This window comes from Neolamprologus multifasciatus, chromosome 1 (assembly GCF_963576455.1).
Source record: "Neolamprologus multifasciatus chromosome 1, fNeoMul1.2, whole genome shotgun sequence".
Classification (NCBI taxonomy): Eukaryota; Metazoa; Chordata; class Actinopteri; order Cichliformes; family Cichlidae; genus Neolamprologus; species Neolamprologus multifasciatus.
The window spans coordinates 4707380-4727933 of record NC_140439.1 but is presented as its reverse complement, the minus strand read 5'-3'; the positions used below and the strand labels follow the sequence as shown (position 1 = coordinate 4727933).

The 20554-nt window shown below is 38.8% G+C and overlaps 1 protein-coding gene across 1 annotated transcript in view; it reads left to right on the top strand.

The window, feature by feature from the left end:
- The first annotated feature begins 181 nt into the window (after positions 1–181).
- The window catches only part of sh2d7 (SH2 domain containing 7), a 36061-nt gene continuing 15688 nt past the window's right edge, over positions 182–20554 (top strand). Inside the window, exons 1-4 of the mRNA XM_085156586.1 lie at positions 182–793; positions 3327–3416; positions 3496–3661; positions 5876–6115. Coding sequence (XP_085012712.1) covers positions 597–793; positions 3327–3416; positions 3496–3661; positions 5876–6115 — 693 coding nt within the window. The 5' untranslated portion in view covers positions 182–596. The remainder of the gene's footprint in view (positions 794–3326; positions 3417–3495; positions 3662–5875; positions 6116–20554) is intronic.

Below are 20554 nucleotides of genomic sequence, written 5' to 3'. Positions count from 1 at the left end.
TAGTTATTAAGCTCCCCTTGCGAAAATGTTTTTGAAATCGTAATAGTCAGGCTTTCCAGTTGGTCTTGTATTCCTGTAGATGTCCAGTAATATCCTCTTGTATGGTTTTTCTCTTATTTTCCCCCTTTGCTGCATTTGCTTTTCGCTAGTAGTCTTTAAAGTTTTATTATTGTTGACCATAGCACACGAACAATGTAACTATTTGACTTCTATCCTTTGCATGCAGTGCACATAATGTGCTTTAAGTTCTGATATTAGTAGTTGTATATAGGCTCAGTGAGATTGGGTGTGCTTAGAAACCATAAAAAGGAACATGGGGGGTAAAGGTCATCTAAAGCTATATGTGTTTTTGTATAGATTTGTTAATCCAAGGTACAAACCAAATGAAATATTTACTTTGGGCCAAGCTGTTAAAGTTCAATCTGGAACAAGGAACACAGATAGTAAAATGAAAGTGCTTGTGCAAGGTGAGGCAGAAAAGCTGGTGGCAGATGAACTAGATAAACTGAAACAATACCCCGATTCAGATGAGAGACAGAAGTAGTCAAATGAGGCACCTCTCCTTCCTTTAGGAGTATTACATCAGAGCAGAGAGTATGCACACCTGTGCTCCGTCAGCAGCTCACATATGGATGTGGATGGAGAAGAGGTCGGGTGTTGAGCTGAATATGGAACCGCAGGAAGGAGGCGGCCTGAAGGAGCTGGTGCTTCGATGGTTTACTGAGACACAGGCACCGCTCATCCAGCACAACGGAAACTTCCCTGACTGGTTTCAAGGCCTTGCTACGAGAAAGTAAGCAGCATACAAAAGACCTTTGCTTCAGGACACGTAGAGACTAGTGAAGAGACGATACCCAGAAAGATGATTTAGTTCACCTGGATGTAGTGAAGAAGTCACTTTGATGACTGACCAAACATTTCTCCCACTGAGAACGCTACGTCCAGATAAACACAATCAACTTTCTGGGGTTTCCTTATCCGGATGACTGAGCACATGAAAAAAACTCGGCTTTTTTATAGGAAGTTTAAGAATTTCTGCTTTACTTCATCACTTACACGTGATTTCATTTGAACACTTATAGGCTACTGTAAATATCTCCCATCACTATTATGGTTTTACTGTCCGTGTTTATGGGAAGCTACTGAGGAAATGCAGAGTTTGAATATCATTTTCATTCCATGCTACCTTATACCCAGTGTTGGTGAAGTTACTTGAAAAAAGTAATCAGTAACAAATTACTGATTACTTCCCCCAAAAAGTAATCCCGTTACTTTACCAATTACTTATTTTCAAAAGTAATTAATTACTTAGTTACTTAGTTACTTTTTAAAAACACGATTTACAACCTGAATAGGTGATAAAGTGATAGATCTTTCAGCCCAATTCTACTTTTTCTGCATAATCATCATACAAAATGTAATCAAATGGAAAAGTCTCTTTTTAAAACTTGTTTTATTAGTTTTAATCTTTTAACTTTATGCATCAAGCAAAAATTAAATTATCTGCAACATTCTCTGACTGGAAGAAATTAGTTTAACATTTAAACCTATTTTCTGCACATTCCAGCACATAAAATAAAATATGTTTTGTGTGTTAACACTCAGTCTTTCAAATAGATGCAAGTAAAACACAGCAGAAAATAAATAAAGTCAAAGACTAGCGGTCCTGTTGCTCTATTTTCACCTGTAAAGCAGGAGTGGCGTAGGCGGAGGGTTACCCTGGTGCAGGTGTGCAGCGGTCAGTGGAAGAATCCGCGAGTTTCTCTGTGAGTTTCCCATTACGTCGTAGCTACTCGGTGCTTGTTTGGAAGTTTAGGGTTTATTCGCTGTAAAAAGAAGTTTTCTTCCCACGCACAACGGACACTAATGTTTTTGTCACTTTTTATGGAATCAAACTCAAAGTAAGATCAGTACTTCCACGCTTTAAACGCTGCACGCTCATACTCTCTCTGCACTCGATATATGATCCATTGTTGATCTGCACACAGCTGTTGTCACGAACGTCGCACTCGCTTACGTCACTGTCATGAGACATTCTCGCAAAAAATCACGGTTTTAGTAACGCAGTAACGCAGCGTTCCTACGGGAAAGTAACGGTAATCTAATTACCGTTTTTGCAATAGTAATCCCTTACTTTACTCGTTACTTGAAAAAAGTAATCAGATTACAGTAACGCGTTACAACAAGCAGTAACGCGTTACTGCCCATCTCTACTTATACCTCAGGTTAGGACTGCTGACTTGGTGTTAGACAAGGGAAAAACATATAGGTGAACGTATTATGTATTTGTATCTCTGATTTATTTTAGGATGGATAGAGTCCATTTTTAATTACTTTTCACTGGTAGTGATCGGGATAAAACAGAGATTTAGATAGTGTTGCAGCAGTAGTACATGCACTAAGAGCTTTTTTTTCTTATACTTAAATATGTTTTGCTGAAAGCACCCACATACTTTTACCTCAATTACTTTTTCAAAGCAAAGGTTCAGCTACATATGTTTAGGAGAACAGGAGTTGTATTCAGAAAAAGAAAAATAATTCTGTTCCATATTAATTAATATCACAGCCAAAAATAGAATAGAATTCAACTTTATTGTCATTGCACATGCACAGGTACAGGGCAACAAATTGCAGTTTGCATCCATCCAGAAGTGCTTTTAGTGATATAGATATATTACAATATATATTAGCAATAATATAGATATGTAAGTATATTACAGAAATGGGTCTATTATGGTATGTTATAATGTACACGGTATGAAGTATGTTATGAATATTCTATAACTATAAGTATGTACAGGCTGTAGTGAGTACAGGCTGTGAACAGGATATAAATATAAAATAAAAAAAACCATACAGAAATCTGAGATATACAGCTATACAGAAATGTGAACTATGCGAGTTATAAACAGTTGTAGGATTAAAAATTATCGTATGATTATTTACACAGAATTATACAGTAGTGCAGTTAAGTTAAGTGAGATATGTGGATAATGAGGTAAAATATGAATTGTCTTTGTTCGCGTCAGACTATTCAGATTAAAGCTCCTTCTTAAAAACTGGCATTCGACATAAAAACGAGTTGAGCTAGTTGTAAGTTATAGCGCATTAGCTACGAGTCTGTTGACATTAATGACCCAAAGGAAGGCTGTGCTGTCTGTGCTTCCAGGAAATTTGCTTAGAGCGTGAAAAATGTTACCTCTGGATTCAGCATCAATAGAGCTCTGTTTTCTGAGTGATGTAAGAGTGAAATGAATAGTTTCATGACGTGTTTCAAATCCAGTTTGACTGCCGGTTTGTTCAATTGGTTTTGTTTTCCGCTGCAGGGAAGCAGAGGATCTCCTGAGGGACAAAAGCATGGGCTGTTTCCTCATTCGTCTCAGCGATAAAGCCTTTGGCTACATCCTGTCCTACAAGTAAGGCAAATCATGTCAGCTGGACCTTGTTGAACTGTTTCAGTGTTCTTCCTCACTCCTCTCTCTGCCTTCTCCCAAGGGGTAACGACAGGTGCCGTCATTTTGTTATCACCCAAAATCAAGACGGACACTTTATCATATCAGGAGACTCTCAGACGTACGGCAGTCTCACCGAGCTGATCCAACACTACAAGGTCAGCGCCATCCAGCCCTTTGGAGAATATCTGACCTCCAGCTGTAATGAGGTGAGGCTGTCAGGGTTTATTGAAGTGAACCCAAGCACAGAAGGCAGCTTGAATGAAGCAGACAGCCATTTGATTAGGCCGAACAAAGAAAAGCAGTCATCCCAGAGTTAGGAAAACACTGGGAAGTGTGAACTATATGACACAGGAAATAACCCAAGAGATTACACTACCACACAATGAACTGAGAGGCCCAGAAAAAGATGAATTTAACCTGAACCCCCCACCCCCCAAAGTAATATGGAGCTTGACATTAATGGGTACTTCACTGTGACCTCAGACGACCTCTGAGAGATGTAAACCAGGTAAAATGGCCTGTATTTGTATAGCGCTTTACTAGTCCCTAAGGACCCCAAAGCGCTTTACACATCCAGTCATCCACCCATTCACACACTGGTGATGGCAGCTACATTGTAGCCACAGCCACCCTGGGGCGCACTGACAGAGGCGAGGCTGCCGGACACTGGCGCCACCGGGCCCTCTGACCACCACCAGTAGGCAGCGGGTGAAGTGTCTTGCCCAAGGACACAACGACCGAGACGAAACTGTCCTTCCGATTACAAGGCGAACTCCCAACTCTTGAGCCACGATCGCCCCACAACCAAGAAGGTGCACAACCAATTTCTTCACAGGCCACATGAGAAACTGGGATTGTTGCCTTTTAGTCTTTTTCTCATCTTAAAAAGAGGTTACAATTATGCATAATAAAAACACAAATTCTTTTAAGTTCTTGCTTTCCTGTTCTGTGAGAAAAAGGAGTGTATCCAATCAGGTTCAGTGTCTGAGGCAGAAATTCAGGCAGGCGAAAGCTCATCAAATCCGATTTTTTTGACCCTCTGCGACCCATATCCGATCATGGTGTGACAGTGTGAACGGCACAAATCTGATATTTTCAAATCCGATCTGGGTCACTTTGTATGTGGTACTGAATCCGATACATATCCGATGTTTCAGAAAGCTGCTGTTTGATGGTCATGTCGCATTAAATCCGTCTTTTACGTCACTGACACAAGACAGACGCCAATTATCAGCACCGGAGAAGACATCGCGAACGCTTCCTGGCCATCCGGTGAAACTGTTGGGAAGACAACGTTGGAGAAACGTGAACATTTTATTTGTACTGTATAATCTGCAGATTCTGACAGAAATCTGCAACTATCCTTTGAAGCAGCGCTCCTCTAAAACAGCAATAAGGATCATTATTAGGTTATTTACATTATTATGTAAATAACAAAATAACTTAAAGCAAAAATTGGGAAACGTGAAGTCCGAAGTCTTTATATTAAGGCCATCAGTCAAACAATACTGTTGCTCTGGGTCTAAACAGAGCGCGTTGTGTGTGACGTCTTCTTTTGCGTATGCGGCCGCTTTGAGCGTTCACACTAAAATGGTAAATGGCCTGCATTTGTATAGCGCTAGTCCCTAAGGACCCCAAAGCGCTTTACACATCCAGTCATCCACCCATTCACACACTGGTGATGGCAGCTACATTGTAACCACAGCCACCCTGGGGCGCACTGACAGAGGCGAGGCTGCCGGACACTGGCGCCACCGGGCCCTCTGACCACCACCAGTAGAGCGCGTTTGCTGTCGCATTTTATCTGTAGTGTGAACGAGCAGACAAAAAAATCGGATTTGATCAAAAAATCAGAATTGAGCATCAAGACCTGCAGTGTGAACGAAGCCTGAATGCCCTGAAGTATTTGGCCATTTTAGTTACATCTTCAGCACCACTGTTAATTGTTAGCATTACTAAAAACTACCGAGTGCTTCTCAGTTTATTTTGTTGACTGGACAGGAACACATTCCCAAACGCTTCTTCTTTCTGAGACCATATTAGTGCAACAGAGTCTTCAAACACTGTTTGATAAACAGAAGGGCCTGCTGTGTTTGATTTCACCAAGTTTATGAGAAATCATAACGCTGGTCAGATGGCTCCATCCCTGGGTGTGTAAAGCTTGTTGCTAGCAAAGGTCCAGATGTTCAATCCCACTGCATCAGTCAAGTTCTTGTAATCTTTTGCATGTTTAGTTCCAAAATAGCAAATTTATTCTTAAACCTTAATCTCATCTAATGTCTAATCCTTAAATACAGCAGTCTGGTCTCCACAAGCTAATCATACCTTAACATGTGACTGAATTTGATGTCAGTTCCACATCTGTCTGGTTTTGCTTGTTGAAGCTATTATTAGACAATAATGTTGCTCGTGGTTTTCAGGTGGACACAAATGAACTGTATGATGTGGTGAACTATAACACCAAACAGACGTCTGGGGTGAGCGTGCAGGCACTGCGGACTCTGTGGGATCAGAAAAGTGATCATCACAGCCATGTGGGTACCAATCAAAGGATTCAGCAGCAAAATGACCCTCCTGCAGTGCAGCCACCCATACCACCGAAGTCCACAGCCAGAAAGCTGACGGGGACGGTGTCTGTGGATGCAGTGTCTCTTTCCCAGGTGAGCTGCACACTTGAACTGTCCTTTTTGAAGAATACAGAATTATAAGTGCTGTAATTATATAACATGTAATTAAAAGTGTGCATCTCACCACATACAAAGCTTTGTAGTCAAAATACTTCTTAGGGAATTACAATTTTATATTTAATTTTATTCAATAGCTCAAGAATCATGTAGGAGAAAATGTGTGTAAAACGCTGCACGTGCATACTTATATGCAAATTATGCTCATGTGTGCAGGTATGCAACACAATTTCACAACTAGAAAAATTTGCATTTCCTGCGAAAATGCAGTGTGGATGCTGTATAGCTGAAGCTGTCTGCTGAAAATAGTTGAAAATAGCTGAAGAAGCTGAAGTCAGTGTTCAAAAAGTTGTTGAAATTTTAATAACTTTGCAGGACAACTTCAAGTTAACAAAAATGTAATAACTTAGCAGAAATGAAATAACTAATAAATATAACAATTCAGCAGAAATGTTGTAGTTTACCAGAAGCGACAACTTAGCAGAAATGTAATAATTTAGAATAACATAACTTAACATAACATAACATAACAAACAAAAGTAGTGTAACCTAGCAGAAATAATATAATTTAGTAGAAAATTAAAAACTTAGCAGAAATGTAATAATTTAGAATAACATAACATAACAAACAAAAGTAGTGTAACCTAGCAGAAATACTATAATTTAGTAGAAAATTAAAAACTTGGCAGAAATATTACAACTTATCAGAACTGCTATAATTTTGCAGAAATGTAATAATTAGGCAAAACTGTCAACAGATAACAACTGAAAAGGCTGAAGTAACCTCAAAGTTACTTGTTTAACTGTGAAAAATTACCAGAAACATTAGAAAAGGAAAAGAAAATCACCCAGCAGATAAACTGATGTGGAACAAAACCAAGGTAAAATTGCAGAGTTTACACAGCTGGTGAAATCTAAAAATGGCAAAAAACAAAACAAAACAAAAACAAAACCCACACAAACAACATTTAGGTAATACAAGATGCTGCGGTCAGAGATAAAAACACCCAAAAATAATGTTATTGAAATGCCAAAGAGTGGCAGAAAGTAGAAAGTAGAAAACCAGTAGTAGAAAAGTAGAACGTTCAAATATTTTTAGAAACATATGATACAAAATATTTACTCAGTTGTTTCCAATTATTACAATAATGGCATACAGAAATAAAAATCCCATTTGGGACAAACAGAATAATATTAATAGAAAATGCAAATCAAATGAATCTAACACCTATACAAACAATTGAAGCATCTGTTGGAATAGTGAACATAACCTTGTTTGCCATGTTTATGTTTATGGCCCTAAGATGCGCAGACACATGATAGGCTATTAACTGCAAAAATATACACATATATAAACAGCAAGTGAAGGACAAAAATACATCCTCTGATTTGCTGGAGTTTTGTGTAAATACCATTTGGCAAGGATAAACAACATGTTCCAATGCCACATTAAAATTTTCATAAGCTTCATTTTTTCAATTAGTTTACAGTTTCCTGATTTGATGATAAATCTGTACCGAAATGAAGTCCACATTGTGATATATTTGAGGTGTGGAGAGTCACACAGCTGAACAATCGATGTGCATATTTAAAGAAACAGGAATCAAATAAAGAACATTGTTGTGGAATAAATTACACTGAAAAATAATCACTGCTTTGCGTTAGAGAGTGACTTATGATGAGGTATTAACTGGGTTAACTTTACCTCTAACAGCTTTTCACATAGTGCTGTGACCAGGGTGAAATCCATCATAAAGTAACTGTAAACAGTAGAACCATTAGCATGAATGTTATGGTTCTACCCTGATCAAAACTCAAGTCAGCTGTGTGACCTGATATAAAATGATAAAGAGGAACACATATAAATGACCTTTATGAACTTTTCAAAATGACTTTATATGCCTGACCCATTATCTATATATATTGGAGCAGATGTGGAAAACCACTGTTAGACCTACTCTATACTAATGTAGTTACTGACACCCCATACTAAGGCAGGATTCATACAAACACACATTATTTATCCTCTTAAACACTTTCTTTTTTCACATTTTGAGATTGTGTAATCTCTATAAAGAATATGTGTAATGGTTCAATAGATATAGTTATTTAAATGTCCATAATAATCACATGATCATTTTTGTACATCCTACAATTCAAGATTTAGAGCTGTGTGTTTGTATGAATTCAGCTTGCTATACTTATAGACTTAGATATATTAATCCACTATTTACCCAAACAAGTTACATTGTTTGGGTAAATAGATTGGGTTTGTCCTACAAAATAATTATTCAACAATAAAAAAAAAAGACAAAAAACATCTGCACATTAATCCAGAGTTCAGTTTCATATGTCTGATATTGTTTGTTAAATCTGGTGACACAAACACAGTCAAAAATTCATTGCCAGCGTGACATGTGGTCCTTTTTGCCTTTGACCAATGATATGCTGGTTACTTGGACCAGTTTAGTATTTGCTGTCACAGAGGAATGTTAACCATAAATCCAAAAGACAAAACTGAAAAAAAATGTTAATTGCAAACATGTTTTTGCTTAGTAAAAGGATTGAAATTACATGGAAACTGTCACCTTAAAGCCTCATTGTAAATATCATCACAAACAGATGTTTTCCACACAGTTAACAAAGCTCCACCACATCCGATCACTGCATATAAATCTAAAAGAAAACAAAAAAAAAATTTTAAAACAATAAAATGAACTCAAGGGAAGACTTTTGATTTAATAACTAAGCTTAAAATAAGTGTTACCTTTGAATATTTGTGGGAAAAATCTGATGCTACCCCAAGAATACAAAGCCACACTGGAAACGATGACAGGCTTGCAGCCCTCTGTCTTCCTGGAGTGAGGTGCCTGATCAGTAGCAGTGAGTTGACAGAAGTCGGTGTCTGTAAGAGTGGCCAAACACTGATACTCTGTCCACATGTGCAGAGTCTAAGAAGCTGGAATGCAGGCACACTGTACGAGCTTGTTCTAAAAAATACAGAAAAAGGAACATTTTATTTGTGTTAAGGGCTAAAAACTACAAATAAGTTATACAATGAACAATGTTGAAATACCTTATAGGTGCTGCAGGCCACATAACCAGAATCCAGAGCAATCTCACACTCACATGATGGTGAGGAAAGACATGAGCTCTGCAATGAGGTTTGAATGTCTCAGTTGGGACACTGAAGAACTCAGAAGACAGCAATACCTGCACAGAGAGACAGAGTAGAAAAAGCATAGATTTGTAATGCATAATGTGAATTAAAACTCAAAAAGTTTCAACAAGTATAATCATTTGAGTGTGGAATTATTTATGCAATAAACAAGATTTAAATTAATTAACTGAATTAAAAACACTGACATTTTTATCAAAGATAAAGAATCATACCTCTCTCTGCTCTGAGGATCACTGAGCATCTCTGACAGGAAATACAGTTTCCTCAGTATGAGTCATCATTGATGGTCTCAGAGGTGTGTAGTGTGGCAGCATGATGATGGTCTCCAGATCAGGCAGGAGGTCAGGTGATGGGTGTGTCATCTTTTCCATTGAAGACACACTGGTATGGCAGTTCATAAAACAGCAGACTCTGTGTGGCATGTAGTTATCTGTGCAGTCCAGCACTGATGGATCAGGTTTGGCTCAGCAGTTCATGAAGATGGTGTTAAGATTTTGTTGTTTCAGCTGAGGATGGTGAATTTTGACGGTTTTCCCACAAAGGAAACAGGACTGTGTGTGCCCTGTCTGAAAAAAATACATCTACAAAACATAAAGTGCTTTTAACACCACCCACCCTCCCCACCCACCCATCTCAGCCCCCAAGTGTCTATGTAATGCTGGTATGGGGTGTCAGTTACTAAATCTAATTAGTGCATCAGAAAGCGGGGGCTACACCTAAAGCCCCCACTTTCTGATGTCTTTATTTATTAGCAGCTTTTTCCAGCTGCTCAGGGAATTCTGACTTGGCCTTTATCCACCCAAACCCAAACCCACCCAGATAAAGGCCAAGTCAGAAAATGGATGCAGAAACTTTCCATGTACTTCTAAATCAGTTTTTATACATATTCTGTAAGCTGTACTAATGTTTTTTCTCTACATAATGTATCATTATAGACATCTCTGGTAGCCTAAAGATAGTTTAAAACTTTTAAATTTTTTTACCTGTAAAACATGATAAGCAAAACCTCATTCATCCCAAAAACATTTGATTCTACAAAATCTACTATAATCAAGAAAATATAATTGTCTGTATTTATTCATGTGACCCATAATAAATACCTGCATTTATCTGGGATTTATTTATTTACTATTTCATATTTGAAAGCCCTTGGAGGGGAAGATCTTGTTTGTTGAGATACAAACGTCAGAGTAAAAAAAGTATCAAAAAAGGAGATGACAATTAACATCCATGAAAAAATGCATTAGTAGATTTAGTCATTTAAAACATGAGAATAAAAAATAAATTATGTCAGTTTAATACTTTTTGCAGCATATTTCAGATCTGAGGTGCATGATAACAGAAAGCAGATCTCCCAGCTCTGCATGAAGTACAGCCATGATTTGGTGAAATGATTAATAACATTGCAATAAGAAAGGCTCTTCTTACAGACAGAGTAGGGAAGACAATATGAAGAAATGTGATATTTCAATGAAAAATCTTTTTCATGCTCTATAATCAGTAAACTCTGTAACAAACATGATCTGTAATTGTTTCAAAACTCACCACACGACTTCATGATTGGCTCGAGGACAGGACACAAAACACAGGGTTGTGGTAACTGTAATACGTTCTCAGAACACCTGAATGGAGGCTTTTCTGTGGCTGAGAAATAAAAATGAGGTCAAGCAGGGTGTTCTTGTCTGTAGTGGCAGAAGTGATCAGCTGTGAATACCCTCTCGACTGAAACTGCTCCAGAATCTGTTTTCTTCCACTCTGTAACTGGTTCTCATTAAAATCTCCACACACAATTATTGGGTGACAGTCCATTATTTCAAGTGAATCTAAAAGACTTACCAGGTTTTGCATGAACGGTGTCAAACTGTAGTCAGGGGGTCTGTACACAACCGCAATGAGCGCAGGGAATGGAGCCTGAACCTTCAACACTAAAAACTCAAGATCAGTGACATTATGCAGATACTGTTTTACCTGAACCTGAAAATGATTCCTCAAATACACAACAACTCCACCACCACTTCTGCTGGCCATGTGAGGAAAGTTTGTGTAGGACACATGTCTGTTGCGTTTGAACATTGTGTAGCCGTCCAAATGAAGACTATCTGCAACAAAGGAGCCTTGGAGGTGAGACTCTGTGAGACACAAAACATCTGCTAAACACATTTCATGATAACTCTTGATGTCGCTGATGTGAGATGGCAAACCCTCCGTATTGTGATGGATCAGTGTAAGAGTGTCAGGTCTGCTGGCTGTTTCTCTGACCTGAAGAAGAGGCATCATTTCCTCAACGCTGGCTTGTCTCATGGTTTGGAGCGCTGCAGTTACCTCAGGATTGGCGTAAATCTTTTTCTCATCCAAGTCCTGTAAATAGAGTCCACTGAGAGACGTCACCCTGCTGAGAGCAACATAAGCCATACCTGGTTCAAAATGTTCTTCATTGAAACTACAGCTGTCTGTGTTGTAAGACCCTGAGTTTTGTGAATTGTGCAGGCGAATGCTAGCTTTACAGGAAACTGTCTGCGTACCGCTCCTTTAAACTTCAGACTCTCCTCTGCTCTCTCAATGTAAACCAGATCATCAGATGCTGCAATAGAACTGTGGTTGTGTCTCATAGGCTGCCGGTTGTCCATTCTGAGGCCCAGTTTAATTATGTGTCCATCATTTTCAGATCTCACCACCTTTACCAGTATACCAAAAGCACCATTGACTAAACCGTTTAGTGTGTCCAAGTTTCTGGTCAGCATCACTCGAGCTCCTTCAGCAACGTTCAGAGTGTCGGGTAAATCATTTCGCCCACCTGTAAATGGTTTGTCTCTTCGTGCCATTCTACCTGTACGTTTATCCTTCTGGAAATCATCTGCAGTGATGATTATGATGTTTGAATGAAGCTTCTTCAGGGTATCTGTGTTATGGGATTCCACATTCTTGTTGGTGGCATAAATGTGTAAGACCTCAGTTGGACATTCTTCTGGTGCAGTCACAGCCTGTGACAACAAATCTCTGTCGCACTGAGAAAGCTCATCTGTCTTTTCTTTCACTCTAATCCTGTTCAACATCTCTGCAAAGGCCACATCATCTTTCTGACGCATGATCTCGGTTAGAGTGATCATCTGAAAATGTTCCTGCCATAGGTCAATCTGTTCTGGATCATAAACACAGAGAGGTTTAGACTGTCGCACTGGTGGCAGCTGGTAAAAATCTCCAACAGCTAAAACTGACATTCCACCAAAAGGTCTCTGAGTGCCTTTGATTTGTTTCAGTCTTGCATCCACATAAGCAAAAAGGGGTTTTGAAACCATCGAAATCTCATCAATAACAATAATTTCAGCATTCATCAGCTCAGATCTGACTTCATCTAGTTGGTTACCAAGTCCTTGAATGGGTGGTTTCAGACTCCTGGGTAGTTTGAGTAGGGAATGTAATGTAGAGCCATTGATAGAAAAAGCTGCTGTCCCGGTAAATGAAGTCAGTAAAACAGTTGGATTTGATACGTCAGCTTCTTCTGCATTAGCAGGCAGTCTGCTCAGGATCTTTGATGCTTCAGAGTGAATACATTTAATCAGATGTGACTTTCCAGTTCCTGCACCACCGTTGATATAGAAGAAAAATGGATTTGGGTTCAAACCACAAACTCGCTGAATACACCAGTCTCTTATAGCATAGAACACGCAGGCCTGCTTCTGGTTCAGATTCTGATACATGACGCGTACCACGGCTGGATCGACTGCAGGTTGTTCTCTGATGGCTCTGATCTCTGTTACAGCATCAGACTGACGACTGTAGTCGGGGACATTCTCCTGTTCGTTCTCATCATCATCATGTCTCTCAGGAAGATTCTCATCACATTGCAGCCTCACAACTTCAGATTCAGGAGCCAGATTGCACCATTCATCGATCACAACATCCCTATTTTGTTCAAACTCTTCCAGTGCACTCTCAATATCCTCAGAGTTCTTCTCATACTTGTCTTTATTTCTTTTCACAACCCTTTTCACAGACTCACTGTGGTCTGAACATGGAAGTCGCACAAAACCTGAGTTGTAAAAGGACTGATAGGTTTGGAACCCTTGTGGTTTCAGTTCCTGCTCTGATCTGTGTGGAAGGTAAAGTCTCAACAGTCGACCATAATATTGCTCAGGATCTTTTTCCTGTGAACAATGGTAATACCTGATTATAGCTGGTTTATCATTCTTTCGCCTTTGTACAAATCCAAGCTGGTTTAGAAGAGGAAGCACATCTTTTCCTTCATTTGGACCACTCACCAACCTGCACAGCGCAGCAAAATCAGCCAGCGACATTTCCTCATATTCTGGTGTCTCAGGTCTGCATTTGTATTTATCACTCAAACTTGTCATCCAAATATTACAACTGTCATGTGTTGTGGTTTCCAGATAGCTCATGGGGCGACTCATTTTTACTGGGTTATCATCTGTTGGTACAAATACAACACTGCGGGAACATTTTTTCATTTTTAGGCCACAGACTCGAGTCACACACTCCTGTGCGCTGATTTCTCTCTTTTTTGAGTAAGCCTGCATCACAGCTCTCATTTCATCACATTCATTGACCGTGTTCTTTGCAGAGTTATCAAGAACTGTCTTCAGGTATTCAGAGAGGCCAGATTCTTTCTTCGTTATATATTTACAGAGGTATTCTATACATGAATAGGCATTCAAAATTAATGAGACATCTATATTTGCGTTCCAGGCTTCAAGCAGGTGAGGGTTGTAATTGTTGATCCAACAGTCCTTTGGGTCACGTTTCAGAATCAGCGCTGTTTTCTTGTTTATGTCTTGGAGGCATTGTTCATACTCATTCATTGTCAAGTTGCATCGTGACAGAATCTGCTCTATGGTGAGCGAAGCAGCTTCAGGTTCCTTCAGCAGGTTCATCAAAGGTCTGAGTTTGGCTTTTGCAGCTTCAGTGTCTGAATCCTCATCCTGTCTCACAATCATTGTTCTTGTGGCTGGTGGTTTTGGAAACCCAAATCTACAACCAGAGTTCACACTCTTAAAGCATGTTTTTGTGTGGTTTTTGCTGTGCTTTTGTAGTTCAGTGACTTTTTTGTGCAGTTCAGGTTGTTTTTCTGGATCAGGGAGTTGAGCCGAGATGTATCTGTCCACAAAGTCACAGACAGTTTGGTCATCATCCACATCTACTTCTACCTTTTCTCGAATCCACAGCAACATGTGTATATGCGGACTACCTCTGTGCTGGAACTCTACTCTGTAAAAGTAATCAATGATTTCACCAAGGGGCTGTGCAGGAGAAAAAAGCAAATCTCTGAACAAAGCCTCAACACGTTTATCAAACATTCGCATGGTGGTTACTGGATTTGATCTTAGGATTTCACACTTTTCTGACCAGTCCAGGGTTTCAAAATCAACCTCTTCACCTTGCTGTCTCTTTATTGCTTGAATCACTTCAGGCCATCTCATCTCAGCAGCAGAGAAAGTGACAAAGAACTGAGGTGTTCCTATTTGACGAACCATACTGAATAAATCTTTGGTAGTTTTCTGCCAGTAAGCTGGAGTTCCTCTGAGTGGCTGCATAAATCTGATTGCATCTTTATTTCTTACCAGCTTCTCTACTTCTGTCTTACTTTGTAACATTCCTGATGTGATTTTGCGTCCATCTTTGGTCATAGTTTTACCTTTCCTTAGCTGTATTGTCATGCTGGAATTAGCCAAGTGTATTTCAGTGACAAACTGTGAGAAAAACAGGTAATTTGTGTCTTTAGCAAATCTTGCGTCAATGTTGAAAAGCCTTGTCTTGAAGTAAGCACTTGGTGTGAGTTTAAGAAGTCTCTTTTTGTCCAGTGTATTCTGACCAGTAGGAAACTGCACAGGAAATGCCATCGCTTCCAAATGAGGAGTTCTGAAGAAGCTAACAGGATTGTTTCTTTCTGCAGGAGCCACACAATATGTGTTATCAGTGAAACAGAGAATCTCTTCTGAAATGTCAACAGGCTGCAGACAACTTTCTAGAGCAAAACCTCCATTGTTCAAATCACTTTCTGGTTCATCTGGATTTTGTTCCTCTGGTTGTTCATCACAGGATTGCATATTAATAGCTTGTTCACTTTCAGACTCACTTTCACACAAAAGGGCATCTTTTTCATAGTTGTCAATTTCCATTAGATCTGCTTCATCATAATCATCACTTCCCATGCTGGCTTCATCACTGCTGTCATCATCAGGTAACGTTGGATCACAAAGCAATGCATCATCTCTGATAACAACATCTGTGTACTGTGGGTGAATCTGTTTGAGTTTACGCAGAGCTTCAATGAGTTTAGACCAGGTGACAGTCTGGAACAGCTGATGGCCTTTGTAGCACAGTCGTCTTTTCAGCTTGATCCTCATTATCTGTGATTGGCTTCTGAGTCTGGGTAAACAGTCAACTGTTTGTTGGACTTCAGATGGTACACACACCACATTACCACGTATGAGTCTTTGTCTGCCCTTTGGAAGTGGAATAATCTTAGCAAATGGGATGCATTTGGCAATCAGATGTCTCTCCAGAATGTTGAGATCACACAGTTCAGCTGGAATATCCTGCAGTTCTAAACCATTGACAGCGGCAAGCCTTGGCATGCGTCCTCTTTTGAGGTAGCTGTGACACGTGTGACAGATATACTCCTTTTTTCTCTCAACAGGAAAGCTGCAGTGATCATTACATGCTTCATCACACACATGAACAAATTTACCAGTTAGACACTGTTGAGCTACAGTTTGGTGTTTTGAGTAATTTTCTCTTTTGCAGATTTTCACCTGATTAGGAAAAGAAGCTTTTAGACAAACAGTACAAACATAAGATGGTGCTGACTTAATGTTGGATCTGAAACGAGATATGGCCTCATTCATTATACTGTTATCTGGATGATACTGTAAACTTTCAGCTTGTTGATGCATCTGGCGATATTTTCTTTTTATGTTCATTGCACATCTGATATTATGCATCTGTCTAAAAGAAAAACTGTTCCAATATTTTACTCTCATTCGTTCTCTCATATTGTCCTTGTGTTGTTGCTGAAATTGTCTCTCTTCTCCATAACGCTTAGTGATGTAACAATGTTTTTTCTGTCTAAATTCTACACTTTCTTTGTATACATTATATACATATGACCTCATGTAAGCTTTATGTTTCTCTCTGAATCCAGCACAAGTTCTGTAATTTCTTCTTATACGTTCCTTCTGCTGTTCTTTGAACATAGGAGATTGTCTATAAGATTCTTTATATGTTTTTCTCATACGTTCCTTCTGCTTTTCTCGAAAAATGGGAGATTCTCTATATGTTCTTGTTATACGTTCCTTCTGCTTTTCTCGGAAAATGGGAGATTCTCTATATGTTCTTGTTATACGTTCTTTCTGCTTTTCTCGGAAAATGGGAGATTCTCTATATGTTCTTGTTATACGTTCCTTCTGCTTTTCTCTGAATGAAGAATCTTCTTTATACATCCTTATGACACGTTCTCTTTTTCTCTCTCTAATTTTAGCACTATCTCTATAGATTTTTCTAAAATGTTCTCTCTGTTTCTCTCTGTATGTAGCATTGAGTTTATACAGATTATTTTTGTACACACTCTTTTTCTTACTGTGATCAGAATCATGAGACTTTCTACTAGAATCTTTTTTCTTTGCCTTAAAGCTTTCATCAAAAGTGTACATCTGTCTTTCTTTCTTTTTCTCATTTTCCTTTCTCTGCGGTAGTTTTTCTTGGACCAATAGTCGTCTCCTAATCTTTCTCCTTTGCTGTTTAGTATGCTTCAACAGTTTATGTGAGAGTTCCTCTGTTGTCTTAGTTAAACAGGAAGCAGTGTTTAAATCATTCTGAGGAACAGAATCTTTTGTTACCTGAGTGTCTCTTACAGAAGATGCAGAGGTTTCTATTTCCAAATAATCAGAAGGACGATTGTTCAGCTCAGCAGCTGCCTCATTTGAATAATCCACTCTTTCAAATTCAGGTTCATTTAAAGCTGGTGCTGGAACAGTTGAAGCTGTTTGTCTGTTTTCATCAGCATTTCTTTGGTCAGCAACGTTTTCACTGTGGAACTCAACAGGCTGTAGCTCATAAGTGCAGGTTGGTGCGATGCTAAACATTCGGTACAAATGTTTGATCCTGTCAATCATGTTATTAAGACGTGTGAATTTTAACATAACTGCAGTTCCACCACTTACACTTAGTGACAATGGCATTCCTGTAGACTTACGTGGGTGAGGGTCAAAGTATGCGTATTCACCTGAAGTCAGCCTGCAAACTGCGATGACTGTTCCTCCCATGACTAGCAAAGCGTAGCGAAACTCTGAAGCCAAACACTGTAGTCCCTGTTCAAGGCTCGGAAGATGATCTGTACCATCAAATGTGCCATAACGAGCAAACTGAGACATGTCCACTTGATACTCTTGTCTGCGGCTGGTGACCACTGTGGGAAGCTCATCACAGGCTAGAAACACGCTGTTCACAAACCTCTTTCTGGCGTCTGAATACACGACATGGCCTTTGTCCAACACACGGTTTAGATCTGCTCTGGTAATGAATTCATCCTCGTGTAAGAATGACAGGAAAACCAAACTGTTCGCCATGCATTGCTGATTCCGGTACTTTCCATACCTAGGAGAAGCCTGGCTTCGGGATGCACAGATGTTACTCACTCGTGGACGACTTTCACTGTTTGTAACCTGTACATGAGATGGTCCTGGAGCTTCTCCATCATGCTGCGTTTGCACAGTTACCTGGGGTTCAGTCTGGATTATCTGCTGTACTTTAGCATTTGGCACAGATGATGAGCAAACACCTCTCTTTACCACATCTGCATAAGACGCTGCGGCTGTCTGAACGCTGCTCTGCACTTCTGGACTGGGAATACTTGTAACAGACACCTTTACCTGCTCACCGGTCTGAGAAACATTTACCTGTTCCTTCTCCTTTTGCCATCTAAGCTTCTGGGACTGTGACCTTTGACCTTTCCTTGGCATTTTGTGCAAGTACAAACTGGCCCTTATATGTATTTATACACAAATGTAAACAAAACTCAACCAGTAAACACTGAAAAACGAATGACTCCTCAAGTTTCTATCAAATGGAGAAATGTAAAACTATACAAATGGTAAAGTGTTCTTATAACTATGTAATTAATGTAAAAGGCTAACTTAAATACAAACTCAATATAAAGGTTATTGAAAGTTCTTTAAAAACAGTTTTATTGTAGCTTTTTCAAAAACTGTATATTATTACTTCTATTTTTTTTAACCAGACTGGTTAATAAATAGGTCTATACTTCTGTAAAGTAATATGCAGAATAAATCTCAACAATCAACAGGCTATAATAAAACTCTTAGCTTTGAAGTAGACTTTGTGTAAATCTTTCAGATATCTAAAATTTAAAGCAAATATAAGGAGCTGTGATGGTGCGGTGATCAGATGACAGGCGATGAGGATTCTTCAGCTGGATGTTCTGCAGCAGTCAGGAAACAGGAAGTCTGGGTTCTCAGGGCAGCCTCTAGATGACAATTGTAACTGAATACTTACACTGAGTGACAAAAAAAGGGTTTGTCCTTAAATAATAATAGTTTAAACTTGTAGTCAAATGTTATAGTCAATGAAACAGACTTGAAAAATGTATTTGAATCTAATTTAATATTTATGTAAATACAGCAGTCTGTATGTATAAATTACAAAATAACCAGATTGTCTTATTACAAATAAACCTTTAAGAAGAGGTGTATATTTTATATAATTTATCAAAGTAATTGTACCTCTAAGCCAAACAGCCAATCAATGTTTATTCCAAAGTGTAATGCAAAATTAAAATGACAAATGTAGGGCTGTGTAAGTAGTTTCTACTGTGAGTTCTACTGTACTGTAATTCTACTACTGTAATTTTAACTTTCTACTTGTGATTTCCAGCAAAATGACTGGATGTGAGAGAGTTTAACGACAGGAAAGATGGAGCAGTGAGAGCGGAGATCTCTCAGAATTCTGAATACAGATTGACGAAGTTCTGATAACTTCAATTCCAAAAACTTAGATTCTGGTAAAACTTGATTTCAAGTCACAGGATTGCGTTTCAACTCAGGTTCAAGCTTGTCAAATTAGATAGAGTTCATGGTGGAGAATGATAGAAGATAGAATGGCTTGTCAAAAAAGATGGAGCAGGGAGAGGGAGAGTGATAGGACAGACTGAATTGCTTGTTAATGATAGAGGGAGAGGGTTTTCGCCAGCAGGTCACCTGTAAGACAGAAAGAAAGTGGAATTAGACACACTTCCAATAAACCTGGCTTTACCGTATTTTTCAGACTATAAGGCACATTTAAAAGCCTTTAATTTTCTCAAAAATAGACAGTGCACCTTATGTATGGTTGTGCTTACTGATTTCAAACAAATTCTATGTGGTACACGGCACTCAAAAATCTGTCAAATGTTTTAGTATGACTATGGTAAGCTACAAAGCCGCACCACTTGATGTATTGTCGGAGCATGGCTACCATAGTCAACACCCTCGTAGAGTAATTCGTACTGTGCTTCAACATAATATGGTGTGTGTGTATAAGGGCCTAGCACCTGTTGAGAGCCATGCTTATGAAGCAGATTTCAAACTGATCAATCCACATTCATCAATCCACAAATCCTGAAAAGTGAGTGTATTGTTCTGTATTTTATGTCTTACGACTGAACAATTTTGAGAGTTATTGTAAATGAGTTGAATAAAGTTTGACTTATCTGTTTTGTTTGGCTTAATGTGCCTTAGAATTTAGTGCGCCTTACAGTCCGAAAAATACAGAACATATATATCATTACACACTGAAGAGTTGTACAGTACATTATTAGATTCAACTGAATGAAAATGTTTAACATATGGTGGTGGAACATTTCTAAGGACATTTTTGCATTCTATTAACACAATAAAAACAAACAGAGTCTGTAAACCAAGATGTGGTGCTACAGTAACTTACTATAAACATTATATGGTCAAGCTAAACCCACACAATGAAGTTAGAGCAGACAGTTTCAGACCACCTGCTTTAAACACTTCACATGCACTCAACTCACATGTTCCTAAATGTCCAAAGGTCTCAAATTCCCGTTTCTGTGTGTACTTACCTGGTACAACAGTATATCATAATGTCTGGGGAGCCGTTAACATAAAAGTAACAAATAATTTACTCAGTATGACTTTTGGCAAAATGAAAAATTTGGAGACAGATGACTCCTATACAGCAGTTTCTACATTTTT